Here is a 13,089-nt window from a genome sequence, read left to right as displayed (position 1 = left end):
TGTCAGAGATACTAAGCAGTCCTTCAGTGAATCAACAACTTGTTGATCCACTGTTGGATAGGACCTGTTTTGGATACTGGTTCTGTAAGACAACTGCATGTAGAATCATAAAGGGCTCTGCATTTGTTGATGTGGAAGTTTCTATCACTAATGGTTGAATATTTCAGTTTTTAAAAACTAAGCCTGCAAAAGCTCTTGTCTTCCTTCTCAGATTGAAATTAAAAAATTTAGATTTCACTCCAAAAAGCTTATTGTGAGCATTTCATATTTGCAGATGTTACAATGCTACTTCTTTTATAGACTTTAAAAGCACTTACTACTGGGAAATCTGATATTGGTATTACAGCAAGACTGAAGCTTCTTCAGTACACAAACTTCCTTCATAAGTAGAAAAGTTCAATTATTACTCTTTTTGAGAAGTCTTCACTAGCACCTACATATGTCACAAACCAGGACAGAAAAATGAGATTAACTGCTCTTAGTGCTATCATCTTTCAATACAGTTACATTACTTGCAACTGTGTACTGTATTTCCTTTAGGCAAAAGGGGAAAAAATAGTTCAGTATTGGAAAATCATACTTTGTAAAAATTGTCTGAAGTAACCGGATAAGCAGTAGCAGTTTCTTCACATTCTTTTGTTTGTGATTGTATTGGGTGGCAGCTCATGTGTCTTCTGATTAAGTAGGGTGAGGTACCAGAATGAAGTACTAAATTATTGCTGCTAATCTTGATTTGATCTCAAATGACTTTTATTTCAGACTTGTTTTCCATCCAGTACATAAAATAAGTGCCTGTTTATGTCTTTCGTAGCAGCTTTACTGTCTTAATTCAGTGAAATTTTGCAGTAATTCAAGCTGAGTCAGATCAGAAAAGGCAGCTGTAGCTCATCTTTTGACAGCCATTGTCCACAGCAAAGGCTTGTCTGTCTCAATGGTCACAATCCCGGAGTTGTCGTAGGTGTTGGAAGTACTGACAAGTGTTCCAAACTTCAGCACCTGGTTAGCTATAGGAAAAAAAAGAGACTTAGTGGTACTCTTGAAACAAATGCATTGATGTGCATTTATTGCTGTAAACACTGCTGCTCCTGTAAAGAAGGAAAAAAATAGCTGAGTAAATCCAACCCAGACAACATCTAAAATAGTTATGTTAAATATTAATTAGAAGGCTTGTATGAGACTCTCTGATGACCTGTTGAGGGAGTAAATACTTAATCCCCAAATTAGCATTTTGAGTTTACAGCAGATTATTACAAAAGCAGAGGTCCCCAGAGTTTCACATCTGACAATTTGTCTTTCATTAGCATCAGCTCAAGTACCAGTGCTGGAAAAGGTATTTAAAGTAAAATGAGGCAAAGGGTCTTACTGTAGTTCCAAGCATGGGATTTGCTTTAGCTCAGCAGCAAGCCTATAATCCCTTAAAATGTGAACAGTTCTAGAGCAAAGGCCAGCAGTTAAAAGTGGTATTATTTAACAATTTCTGCTTTGAAGTGACTTTCATTTTTTCTTCTGTTGCATGCCTAGTGAGGTAGGTGTCCACCTGCATTAGAAACCAAGTGGCATGACTTTAGCAAATAGCTCACGTCAATTTTTGGAGAGTTTAACACAGCTATAACAGTGCACTTGTAATAATGATTTTGAAATATCCATGAAGTTTTAAACAACCATCCTGTATTAGTTTAGCTGACATGTTTTAAGGGCTACATAGACTTCCTACAAGCTGAGACCAAAGACAGAAGCTATCCCCAAGCAAAAAAAAAAAAAGCAGCTTAACTTTTATTTTCCATTTCCTCTGTTTTGGAGATAGCATTGCTTGCATTTTGAAAACATGAACTTCCCCAAAGCCACTCAGACTAGTCAATTCTGTACTAGTCCTTGCTCATATAAAGGTTCAGAGTAAGAACTCTGAACTAAGTCTCTGAACTAAGTCTATCTGTAGGTTTAGTCTGTAAAACAAGCCAAATGACTGCTCTTACTTGTTGGTGCCACTGAGAATTGCATTTCCATGAAGGATACAAGGAGAGCTGAAGCTGGGAGGAATTGTTCAGGAAGATCAGCAAGTCTGTGTGGCCTGTCAGAATTGCCAAATCATGCTTTAATACTGAACAAAGAATCCTCTGGCTTTGCTATCAAGCAGCCCACTGCAAATGGAGATGTCCCTGTGACCCAGAGGTATGCAAAACAACATATTAAGCTCTATTTTGTGATTTGCACAGGTGACAAATATTCCAACTGTGGATATGAACATGGGCTATAGTAAACCTGGGTGCGATAATGTGTTATTACAAGGCATGCTACACTGTCTACCCATTGCTCGAAGTTGCACAGGCAGAATTGCTCTTGCCAGGTTTTATGATTTGAAAATGAGAGTCTGACAAAAAGCAGGACCTACAATGTGGTTCAGCGTCTCTTCTGCCAAATCTGCTCTTGATGCTACTTGTTCCTGCTCCCACTCCCTGAAGAGAAGGTTTCAGCTGCTGGTCATGTTTGGTTGGAATGAGAGAATAACACCCGAGTTTCATCACTGCATTAAATTGGAGAGTCCTGCCATTTGAATCTCCCAAGAGTTTGGAAAGAAACTGCAATGCAGTGCAGAAGTTCAGCAAAGAGGGGAAAAAAAAAAAAAAAAAGTACTGTGCCAAAAATAAAGGTACTAGATTCTACCAGGGTGATTTCGGACACACAACAGTGCTGGGCAGGCTCCTGAGTTTTGGTGCTTGCTTTTGGAAGAGACAGCAGGGCCTGATGGGGTTGTGCCATGCCAGAAGCTGATGCGCTGGACCAACTTGCCAGAGAACACAGATTTCACCCTTTGCAGGTAAACAGATAATTTAATGAAGGTGAGGTAACATACAGGCGTTGCTGTGTAAAAAATCACAGAATCACAGCATGTTAGGGTTTGGAAGGGACCTTGAAAGATCATCTGGTCCAATCCTCCCACTGGAGCAGGAACACCCAGATGAGGTTACACAGGAAGGTGTCCAGGTGGGTTTTGAATGTCTCCAGAGAAGGAGACTCCACAACCTCCCTGGGCAGCCTGTTCCAGTGCTCTGTCACCCTCACTGAGATGAAGTTTCTTCTCAAATTTAAGTGGAACCTCTTGTGTTTCAGTTTGAACCCATTACCCCTTGTCCTACTGTTGGTTGTCAGATACTCCCAAAATACTGTGTTAAGTGTTATGGTCAAGTCATGAATGTTTCCAGTCAGTTTTAAGTAGGAAAGAACCTCAAATAGTTTAAAATATTTGCTGACGCACAAATTATCCATTTTTGGTTATTATATATTGAAGCTTGAAGAGGAGGGAGGAAGAACTTTGTGGATCAACTCTTCTCCTGTATAAACTCACTAATTTTGTATTATTTATTGCTTCTTGCTCAAGACTGCCAGAATAATTCTTAGTGTTTCAGCTTTGCATATGAAATGATGGCTCTGTAGAAGGCAAGAATTAAGAACAACATGGCAGATTAATGAAACAAAATCTGAAGCAGTATTTCTTCATGCATAAAATGAAGTGAAAATCCTGCCTCTTTTTTCTTCTTTCAATAAAAAGTTCTTACCCACTAGGTGGAGCCTTTAATCTTTCTCTACCAAATTTTCTCCTGTTCAAGCATCACAGTTTGAAATGCTGAAGTGAAAAAATGCAAAAGCTATAAAACAGTACTGCTGATTCACATGGCTCAAATGGACCAATTCCAAGTACTTGGTTTCACAACCAGCCAACATTTCAACTAACATAATTAAAAACACATGCTTTCCATTCAATAAATGAACAGTAATTAGTGTGAAAAACTAGGTTTCAGCCAGTAAAGGAAATACTACTGCTTCTAGGAAAGCTTCCTGCTGTGTCATGCATTATGATGTGAAGTTTACAAGGTCAAAGAAGTGGGAAGCTTTATCAGTTCCTACCTGATCCATTCCCTTTTTTTAAATGGCTTTCAGTCTTATTTGTTAAGTCTGAGAGCTTGTGCCTTGGGGAAAAAAAACTTATTACAAAAACCCCAAAACACTGTTGCTATTGAGATTCATTTTCTGAGGTGCATTCCAAAGAAAAGAAGTTTTTATTTTCTAGTATTTATAGTTTTATTGGGTACGAAAATATTTTAATAAAGGATTTTGCATTATGATTTTTTAAAATCAATCTCAAAACCCCTGTCTTTTAGACAAAAACCTGTCTCTTAGACAAATAGTCTTCTGTTTTTCATGAGAACCTTCAAGAGCTGATTTGGATAAAACCAGAAGCGACCCATTGAAAACAACACCCCCCCCACTTCCAACAGTGATAGACATTTTCTTTTTCCTTTGAATTTGCTTACTGCTTTGGTTCTGGTCGAACTGCATTTACTGATAATAGACTGTTGATGAAAAAAAATAGACTACCCAGCTACTCCAAAGTCAGCACATGCCTTCAAGGAAATCCGTGGGGGTCAAGAGTGGTTACATGAGAAGGTAACTAGGTGGTAGTTCTGTGGTGTGGTTTTGAAGTCTGACAACTCTGGACTTCAGAACTGAAAGCAAATGCTATTCCTGCCTTTTAAGAAAAAAACCCAAAACCTAACAAAATCAATTATGAGGCAGCTTTTTATGGTGTGCCCAATGTTCTTGTCAGTAACAAAAGATTCTTGTTTCTGTCTGATGGATTGCAACACATCACTAATTCAGACCTAAACATGGTCACAAACAGGGCTTATTTTGATGTGCTAGCAGAGGGATGTTTTTCTAGCAGTTTTTATTTTGTTTAGCAGGTGGTTGAATCTGTCAGGGTTTGAGAATGTTGGAAATAAATTAGAGAAGAAGTCTAGCTCATAGGTGAGCTTCCCAAAGGAGCATAATCACAAAGATCATTATTTCTTAGACATCCCTTTTGCTGACCAAATTATACAACGAAGGAGGTCTCATTAACCCTAAGACTGCCCATTTCCACTATTTTTTGCTTGTCTTTTGATTTTTTTTTTTTAATTAAAAAAATACACAATTCTAGGGTTGCTGTGTGGAAAAAGTTAATCTCAGATGCATGATTTTGCAAACTGATGAAGGCTATGGTTGCCAGAACAACATTTGGGAATGTTAACAAAATGCAAAATGCACCCTCCTATCATATTTATACCCCTACTGTGGTTAGGAATTTTATTTTCCAGTTGATGATGGTACTGAAAATGACACCTAAGCCTTGCTTGCAATGTGTTCACCATTGTGCTGCAGACTTTCAGCCTAGAAACTGAGAAATAGGGTGGACTAATTTTAACTAGATATAGTCTTGTCCTGTTAGGTGCTACAAAAACCTCTAACTCAGAATATCAGGTTACTCCTCTTAATAACTGTATTAATGATCTAGCAGACTTATCAACATTATTTCTATGACTTCATTGTGCTGTTTAGGATACTTAAGTTTAAAGTTCAGTCCAGCAGAAGAGAGCTTCTATCAGGGTCTCATGTACATTTTATAAGCTGCACTTAAGCAGGACTTGAGGGAAGGATATACAGAGAAAAAAGTTCTTCTTAAACGTATCAGATACAGCAAAACCAAATGCTGTCATTAATTTGAAAGGCTTGCTGGAACAAGCAGGCCCTCTGGTTATTCCTACACCAATACCAAAACCACAGCAAAATCGAGACAGCTGAGAGAGAGGCTTTTAACTGCAATATCTAATGGACACGCTGGTTGAGGAGTTTATGAGGGATTAGTCCTTCCTTATCTAGGAGCAGATTTAGTGAAAGAAGTGATTTTGGTGTGAGAATGGTTGATCAGTCACGCCTCATGTGTAGCACAAGGATCCCTGCTTCATGGGATTTCACCAACAAGTCAAGATCTTACTACTGTTACCACAAATGACTGAGAATAAAACACTAGCACAATAAGCATGTCCCATGATACCATGATATCTGTGCTATGCTATGCTCCCTTTTCTCAACCGTGAGTCTCAATTACTTACTGAAACATGTAAAGTCGCACCTTGCCAATTTCTACCATCAAAAATATAAATAGGTACAGGAGCACAAGCAGATTGATGCTGCTGCCATTGATGTTTGGAATATCAAGATAATTAATTATTAATTAAAAGCCTTAGTATAGTAAATATAATCCTCTTCCCCTTAGGCAAATGTGGCATCAAAATGATAGAAAATTAAGATCAATAAACCGAAACACAAGTTAAAATGAAATATTGAATTACCATTTGGTATTCTATTATAGTTTATCTGGAGAGGATTTCCCTGAAGTTCTGTGTTAGGAGCAAAAATCTGCATTTAAATGGAGATGCATTAGTAACGCATGAGCTAGTACTTTGCAGGTCACCCTGTGTCTGCAGAACAGCAGCATTAATTTTGCTATTTAAAAATAAAAACGAAATAGTTTATAGCCTGATTTTCCTTTCGTTCCTCCTAGTTTTACACCTGAGATTAGCCTGACTTCACTGGAGTTAATCTTGATTTACACTGATGTGTACAAAGGAAAAATTGAGTCCTTGATCTCTGTGGAGTGGGAATTGCAAAACTGGAAGTTGCAAATAACAGTAATTTACAATAAAACACAAACTATTTTCAATACTGACACAGCACAGAAGTAGCACAAAGGCTTGCTGAGTCTGCTGGGAGAGGACAGGCCAGCCTGCCATGGCACAGATTCGCTTGGGGCCAAGGGGAGTTTTGAATAAGCAGAGATTGCATTGGGCAATTTGTATAATTATCATAACTTTTGGTACCTGGTTTTGTAGCACAGAACAATGTTTTTTTTAAAATCTCAACAGAACTATATGAGTGGGCTCATGAAAGCATCGAGAGGATTTGGGGTGGAGGGGGCCCAGCAGGCAAAGCCGGGCATTATTCCACCAGTTCAGACGCTGGCAAAGATTATGGGCAGGGGCTCTGCAGCACAGGCTGCCTGGCCTCACATCGGTGGGAATTTAGGAAACGACAACAAAAGCACTGGCTGTCAAGGCTTAACAATTTCATTTAAAAAGGGAGAAAAATATGTTCACAGCACTGCATGTTCTGCCCTGGATAGAAACCACCCATGTTGAGTGAGCCTTCAGAAATGCAAATGGATGTCAGAAGTTTTCACATTTATTTCCAGCACACATTTTTTTCCACATATTTTTCCAGCTTTGTAATCATGGTGGTACTGTAAGAATAACTCAAGCTCCTCCTGTCACATCACCTGCTTGAAGGCAATTTAAAATGATAAGCTGATAAAAATGATGCTAAGAAATAGAGCACTTCCTACAGTTACATCTCTGCTGCCACTACTGCTTCACCAAAATCAACGAGAATCATTAACTGAAGGAAGCTTCTATGGCTATTAGCAGCATTTTAGCACTACCAGCAAGATGTGCTCCATCGTTTATTCAAAATCACTTTAGCCTCTTAATTAAAGTGGTCTGGAAAGTCTGACATGGAAACTGTATATATACTATTTTCACGAGTGCCTTTCCGATGTAGATATGATATAGCTGTACCAATCTACAAGTGATTCACCAAAAATGTAAGTATAAAGAAAATCAGGGAACTAGCTGGTCTGGATGATTGTTCCCCTAAGCTAAAGGCAAAACCAGGCTATGAAGTAGTTTAAATAATTTATTTTAGCCAGTAAGAAGCAGAGTGTTTACTTCATTTTTGATGCTTTCCAGTGAGTTTGCATAATGTTTATCAAACTACTTACAACTCTGAGGGGCTGTAGAAGTGGCAGGTGCTATTAATAATAGTGTTAGAGCATTCAACAGCTACAGAATTAAAATATAGTTTCAGTTTGACAGTCAGTACTGCATAGATCTTGCATATAATCTAGAAAAACTAACTTGTTGCTATTTTGGTCTGTCTCTGTGTTGTGAGATACGCTATTCTCATGAGAAAAAAGGGGTAAGAGTAATGCTGAGATGCATTAGCTAATGAATTGTCTTAGTTCTATATTTATCCAGAAGACACGTCATAGTGAAGATTTTATTATGCTGCCATGCTTCAGAGACATTACTTAGTCACATAAAGCTGAGACTGGCAACCTGGTACAACACCGAAACCCAAGATTAGCTAAAAATGACATGTTCACTTGGCATTTAGGTCTGAAACTCTGGTTTGACATGATGGCAAAGAACTTGACAATACTTGCTATTTGGAAAGCTGCTACACCATGTTGATATGATGCATGTAATGCTGAAATCTGCTGAATTTGTTAGAGGAAGATATCCAAATGATCCTAGCAAATGACCACCCACAATGCTGCAGAAAGGAGTGAAATTCCCTCTACATTCCTCTTGATGGGGCTGTTGGAGACAGGGAAGAGAGGTGGGGGAAGAGGAAGGACAGGCAATCTTTTCCTGACTCAAATCTCAGCGCTAGGAGACTACGTCCATGAACTCAGGTTTTGAACACCATGGCACTAGGGGACATGGGTTAGGGAACAATTAAGTAGTCTGGACGTCCATAAATCCATGGGTCCAGATGGGATGCATCCGCGGGTGCTGAGGGAGCTGGCTGAAGTCATTGCTAGACCGCTATCCATCATTTTTGCCAAGTCTTGGGAAACGGGAGAGGTGCCCGAGGATTGGAGGAAAGCAAATGTCACTCCAGTCTTTAAAAAGGGCAAGAAGGAGGACCCGGGTAATTATAGACCGGTCAGCCTCACCTCTGTCCCTGGGAAAGTAATGGAACAGCTTATCCTTGGTGCCATCTCAAGGCACATCAGGGATAAGAGGGTCATTAGGGGCAGTCAGCATGGCTTTACCAAGGGTAAGTCATGCTTGACCAACCTCATAGCCTTTTATGAGAATGTAACAAGGTGGATGGATGATGGCAGAGCGGTGGATGTGGTCTACCTTGACTTCAGTAAAGCCTTTGACACAGTCCCTCACAGCATCCTCACAGCTAAATTGAGGAGGTGTGGTCTCGACAACAGAGTAGTGAGGTGGGTTGCAAACTGGCTTAAAGAGAGAAGCCAGAGAGTGGTGGTCAATAGTGCGGAGTCCAGTTGGAGGCCAGTATCTAGTGGAGTGCCTCAGGGGTCAGTACTGGGGCCAATATTATTCAATATATTCATTAATGATTTAGACGAGGGAATTGAGTGTACTATCAGCAAGTTTGCTGATGACACTAAGCTGGGAGGAGTGGCTGACATGCCAGAAGGCTGTGCCGCCATCCAGCGGGACCTGGACAGGCTGGAGAGTTGGGCGGGGGATAATCTGATGGAATTTAACAAGGGAAAGTGTAGAGTCCTGCATCTGGGCAGGAACAATCCCAAGTTCCAGTATAGGTTGGGGCATGACCTATTAGAGAGCAGTGTAGGGGAAAGGGACCTGGGGGTCCTGGTGGACAACAGGATGACCATGAGCCAGCACTGTGCCCTTGTGGCCAGGAAGGCTAATGGCATCCTTGGGTGTATTACAAGGGGGGTGGTCAGTAGATCGAGAGAGGTCCTCCTTCCCCTCTACTCCGCCCTGGTGAGACCCCATCTGGAATATTGTGTCCAGTTCTGGGCCCCTCAGTTCAAGAAGGACAGGGAACTGCTGGAGAGGGTCCAGCGTAGGGCAACAAAGATGATTAAGGGAGTGGAGCATCTCCCTTATGAAGAAAGGCTGAGGGAGCTGGGGCTCTTTAGTTTGGAGAAGAGGAGACTGAGGGGTGACCTTATTAATGTTTATAAATATATAAAGGGTGAGTGCCATGAGGATGGAGTCAGGCTCTTCTCAGTGGCAAACAATGATAGGACAAGGGGCAATGGGATCAAGCTGGAACACAAGAGGTTCCACTTAAATTTGAGAAAGAACTTCTTCTCAGTGAGGGTAACAGAGCACTGGAACAGGCTACCCAGGGAGGTTGTGGAGTCTCCTTCCCTGGAGACATTCAAAGCCCACCTGGACACATTCCTGTGCGACCTCACCTAGGCGTTCCTGCTCCAGCAGGGGGATTGGACTAGATGATCTTTTGAGGTCCCTTCCAATCCCAAACATACTGTGATACTGTGATACTGTGATACTAGAAAGCTTTAAAACACAACCAGATCCAGGACTGACCTTGATCAACATCTTGCCTCTAGCTACACTTTCCAGCACTTCGGATAAAGATGAAAAAAACACCCTCTCACAGAAACCCATCTATCCTTCAGTGGGTTTTATGTGTGATATTAGTTAAGCAGAACACATAGTTAATTATTCTTCTCTTCTATTCTTTGGAATCCTGATAAATTCTGTCACATTTAGATACATAAATTCATAAAAGGCAGCAAAAGAGGATTTTAAAACACATGTATAATACAACTCTTCCAGCTTCTGCATGGTACTGTTATTCCTAAAATTTGCAAAAATGTGCAGATATCATGATTATTCCCACAACATCCAAACTGGGCCTGTAGCTGAAATATGAGTATATGGATATTTGCTCAGTAAATACCTACACTGCTTGGATTAAATGGAGATCTTGCTCACCTGCTCCACAGAGGAGAACAGCAGCCCTGCCATAAACACTACACCATGGTCTCAGCCAGTCAACCTCCTCTACTGCCTGCCAGTGCGTAGGAAGAATACCCAATGTTAAGTCTGCCAGCAAATCCAGCACTGCTCCGCTTCCTTTCCCTGTGGTAGGGATGTGATTCTCCTAAGGGAGTTGATCTGAAGCCAATCCCTCGCCAGCTCTGAAAAACAAATTTAAGCATGCTAACTTCTCCTCCTTATCATTGCTGCCAGCACTAGCTCAGCTCCATATCCAGAGCCCTGTTCTGCTGTACAAGTTGCTCTGTCACTGGGGCTACAGTGCCAAAATTAAATTAAATATGATTTGACAAATCTCTGTAAAAGCTCACTCCTTAACTCCAGCTTCTGTCACATTTTGTAGGGGCAGGAAGCAAAGCAGCTGAACTGTAGCGGGCTGGAACCAATGGTTGTGGCAAAACAAAGCTGGCTGTGCACAACATGCAATGTTACAATAGCAGAGGAGTTCAACATACTCCATGTATTTAAACCCTTCCCCGCCAAGTCCAGCCCCCACCAGAACTGACTCAGCTCACAGCTGCTCTTTGAACTCCTGGGTGGCCCTCAGCATCCACCTATGCGCCATGGATTCTCTGGACCACCAGCTGCAGAGTTTCTTGCTCTCAGACCTCATTTCAATCAAGTTGCCAGACCAGAAGGTCTGTTAAACTGTGCCAGATGAACAGATCTGGTGCTCAGGGTCCTCCTCTGACCACAAGGAAGCAAACAGTTGCCTTCACCTCTGAGCACTGGTCAGGGTGCAGAAAAAGTTGGTAGCCTCTATGTGCCCTGCCACACTGAATCCCAGGACAGTAGGTTGCATGGTGGCTTGCAGAGGGCAAGGGCATCACCAGTCTCGAATGCAAGCAGCAGCTCCTCTCAGCTACTAGCACTTTATCACAAATAACCTACTTTATCAAATTAAATCCCTGACAAATAATTTTATTATGCAAGCTTTAATAGCAAATGGCACCATTTCCTAAAAGGGTTTTATGGAAATATGATATTACATTTACATGGAAAAATGAAAAGAACAAACTAGAATGTTCATCCTTATGCACAAAAGGCATCATCAATAAAGCAGCTGTGCTTTTGTCTAAAACATTTCTCTGGAAGTGGGTAATTATTATTTAAAAAACCCACACTGATCTGCTTCTGACAGCTCACAAGGTACATGTTCGTCTACTTGCTCTCCCTGACAGCTGATCTATTCTGGGCACAGGTGACTAACTAATAAAGTCTATTATACTTCTAATAGAAAAGTAATTCCATTTATCTTTACCCTTCCTAGCAGCACCGCTTCCTTTCACTGCATTGGGGTGGGATGCTGTAAGAGGTTTCTAAAATGTCGTTATTTTCACCCCTGCAATTGCTCTGCCTTACTTAGAATTTTAGATTGCTCTGCTTTCTTCAGGAAAACAATTAGACACAGATAATATCACCCTGAGGATGAAGCAAAAGCAATTATTTCTGTTACAAAACATCCCCCTAGATCTGCATGTGAACAACTAAGCTTTTTGATTTTTAATTTTGATACTTTGTCTTTCTGTTAACAAATAATTAATATGATTACTAACATTCTATGTACCTCTAATGTCTGTACTATTTCAATTACAAAGCCATTTCTGGTGTTTATTAATTCTATTCCATTTATCTTCAAACTTCATGGTAAACTTGCAACATTTGTTGACATTCATGGAGCTGCAGCTCCTCCAAACTCACTCACAGAAAACCAGCAAAGTGTATCTGTGCCACCCCTGAGACAGAACATGAAACTCAACAGGAGACTGCAAAACACAGTTTTTAGTTCACTCAATTGGATTAGATGGCTCTCCATGCCTCCAAAACACAAATTATTTTTTTGAAGTAGTGTTGACCACTGTGTCTTCACAATCTTCCTTCTTTTGAAGCTATAATCTCCCCCTCCCTATAAGAATGTAACTTAGGACACAGCAAAGCCTATTTTCCCTAGTAATACCCGCTTCTTCCACTTTGCTCCCCATTAGAGCACTTTGCTTCATGAAGTACACAGGCGTGGTGCCTGCCATGTATATGAATGACTAAGTCAGTGCATGTGCATAATTTAAAGTTTTTGTCTGCTTGCTTTTACGGTATTTTTTAGGATGCAAGACTCAGATTTCTTGTCAGGGCTGTTGAACACAACAGGGTCAATATAATGTTTGTCCCCGAAACTAAAAAAGGTAGATTCACCATTAAAGACACGTCCCAGGTCTCATCGACTGTCAGATTTTGAGTGGAAATCTAGCTACTGAGGATCCTTTAGTTAGTTGTGCACTCTGGAAAAGTCTGATTGATTTCGAGTAATGATTTCCAATATGAACAACACTCCGCGTGTTGGTTTGTTTCCTCCTCCTGACCTTTGAAAAGCCTACCCGTGCCCCCCCCCCCCCCCCCCCACCTTTCCTTTTGCAAATTGGCTAGCGATTCATCCTCTGCATTCAGAAACACGTCATGCACTTCCAGGCCCTGTGATTGTTAAGGATTCAGTGTTTTGGGGGATGTTTCCTCCTGCTGCCTTGGCAGGCCTAGGACCGTGCTTTCTGCCTGGGCTGAGTGGAATTAAAGGCTTCTGCATTAATCATGAGGCGCTAGGTCAGGCACTGCCCAGGCCGGGTGATGT

The 13,089-nt window shown here is 40.9% G+C and overlaps 1 protein-coding gene across 3 annotated transcripts in view; it reads right to left on the bottom strand.

Moving 5' to 3' along the window:
• Nucleotides 1-732: 732 nt before the first annotated feature.
• Nucleotides 733-13,089, bottom strand: part of TPK1 (thiamin pyrophosphokinase 1) — a 304,572-nt gene continuing 292,215 nt past the window's right edge. For all 3 annotated transcript variants that reach the window (XM_065832445.2, XM_065832446.2, XM_071804699.1), the window contains one exon: nucleotides 733-1,004. In XM_065832445.2, coding sequence (XP_065688517.1) covers nucleotides 886-1,004 — 119 coding nt within the window. In that variant the 3' untranslated portion in view covers nucleotides 733-885. The remainder of the gene's footprint in view (nucleotides 1,005-13,089) is intronic.

The sequence above is a fragment of the Patagioenas fasciata genome, chromosome 2 (assembly GCF_037038585.1).
Source record: "Patagioenas fasciata isolate bPatFas1 chromosome 2, bPatFas1.hap1, whole genome shotgun sequence".
NCBI classification, from domain to species: Eukaryota; Metazoa; Chordata; class Aves; order Columbiformes; family Columbidae; genus Patagioenas; species Patagioenas fasciata.
Note: the sequence above shows the minus strand (reverse complement) of the source record. Positions and strands in the feature narration are given on the sequence as shown.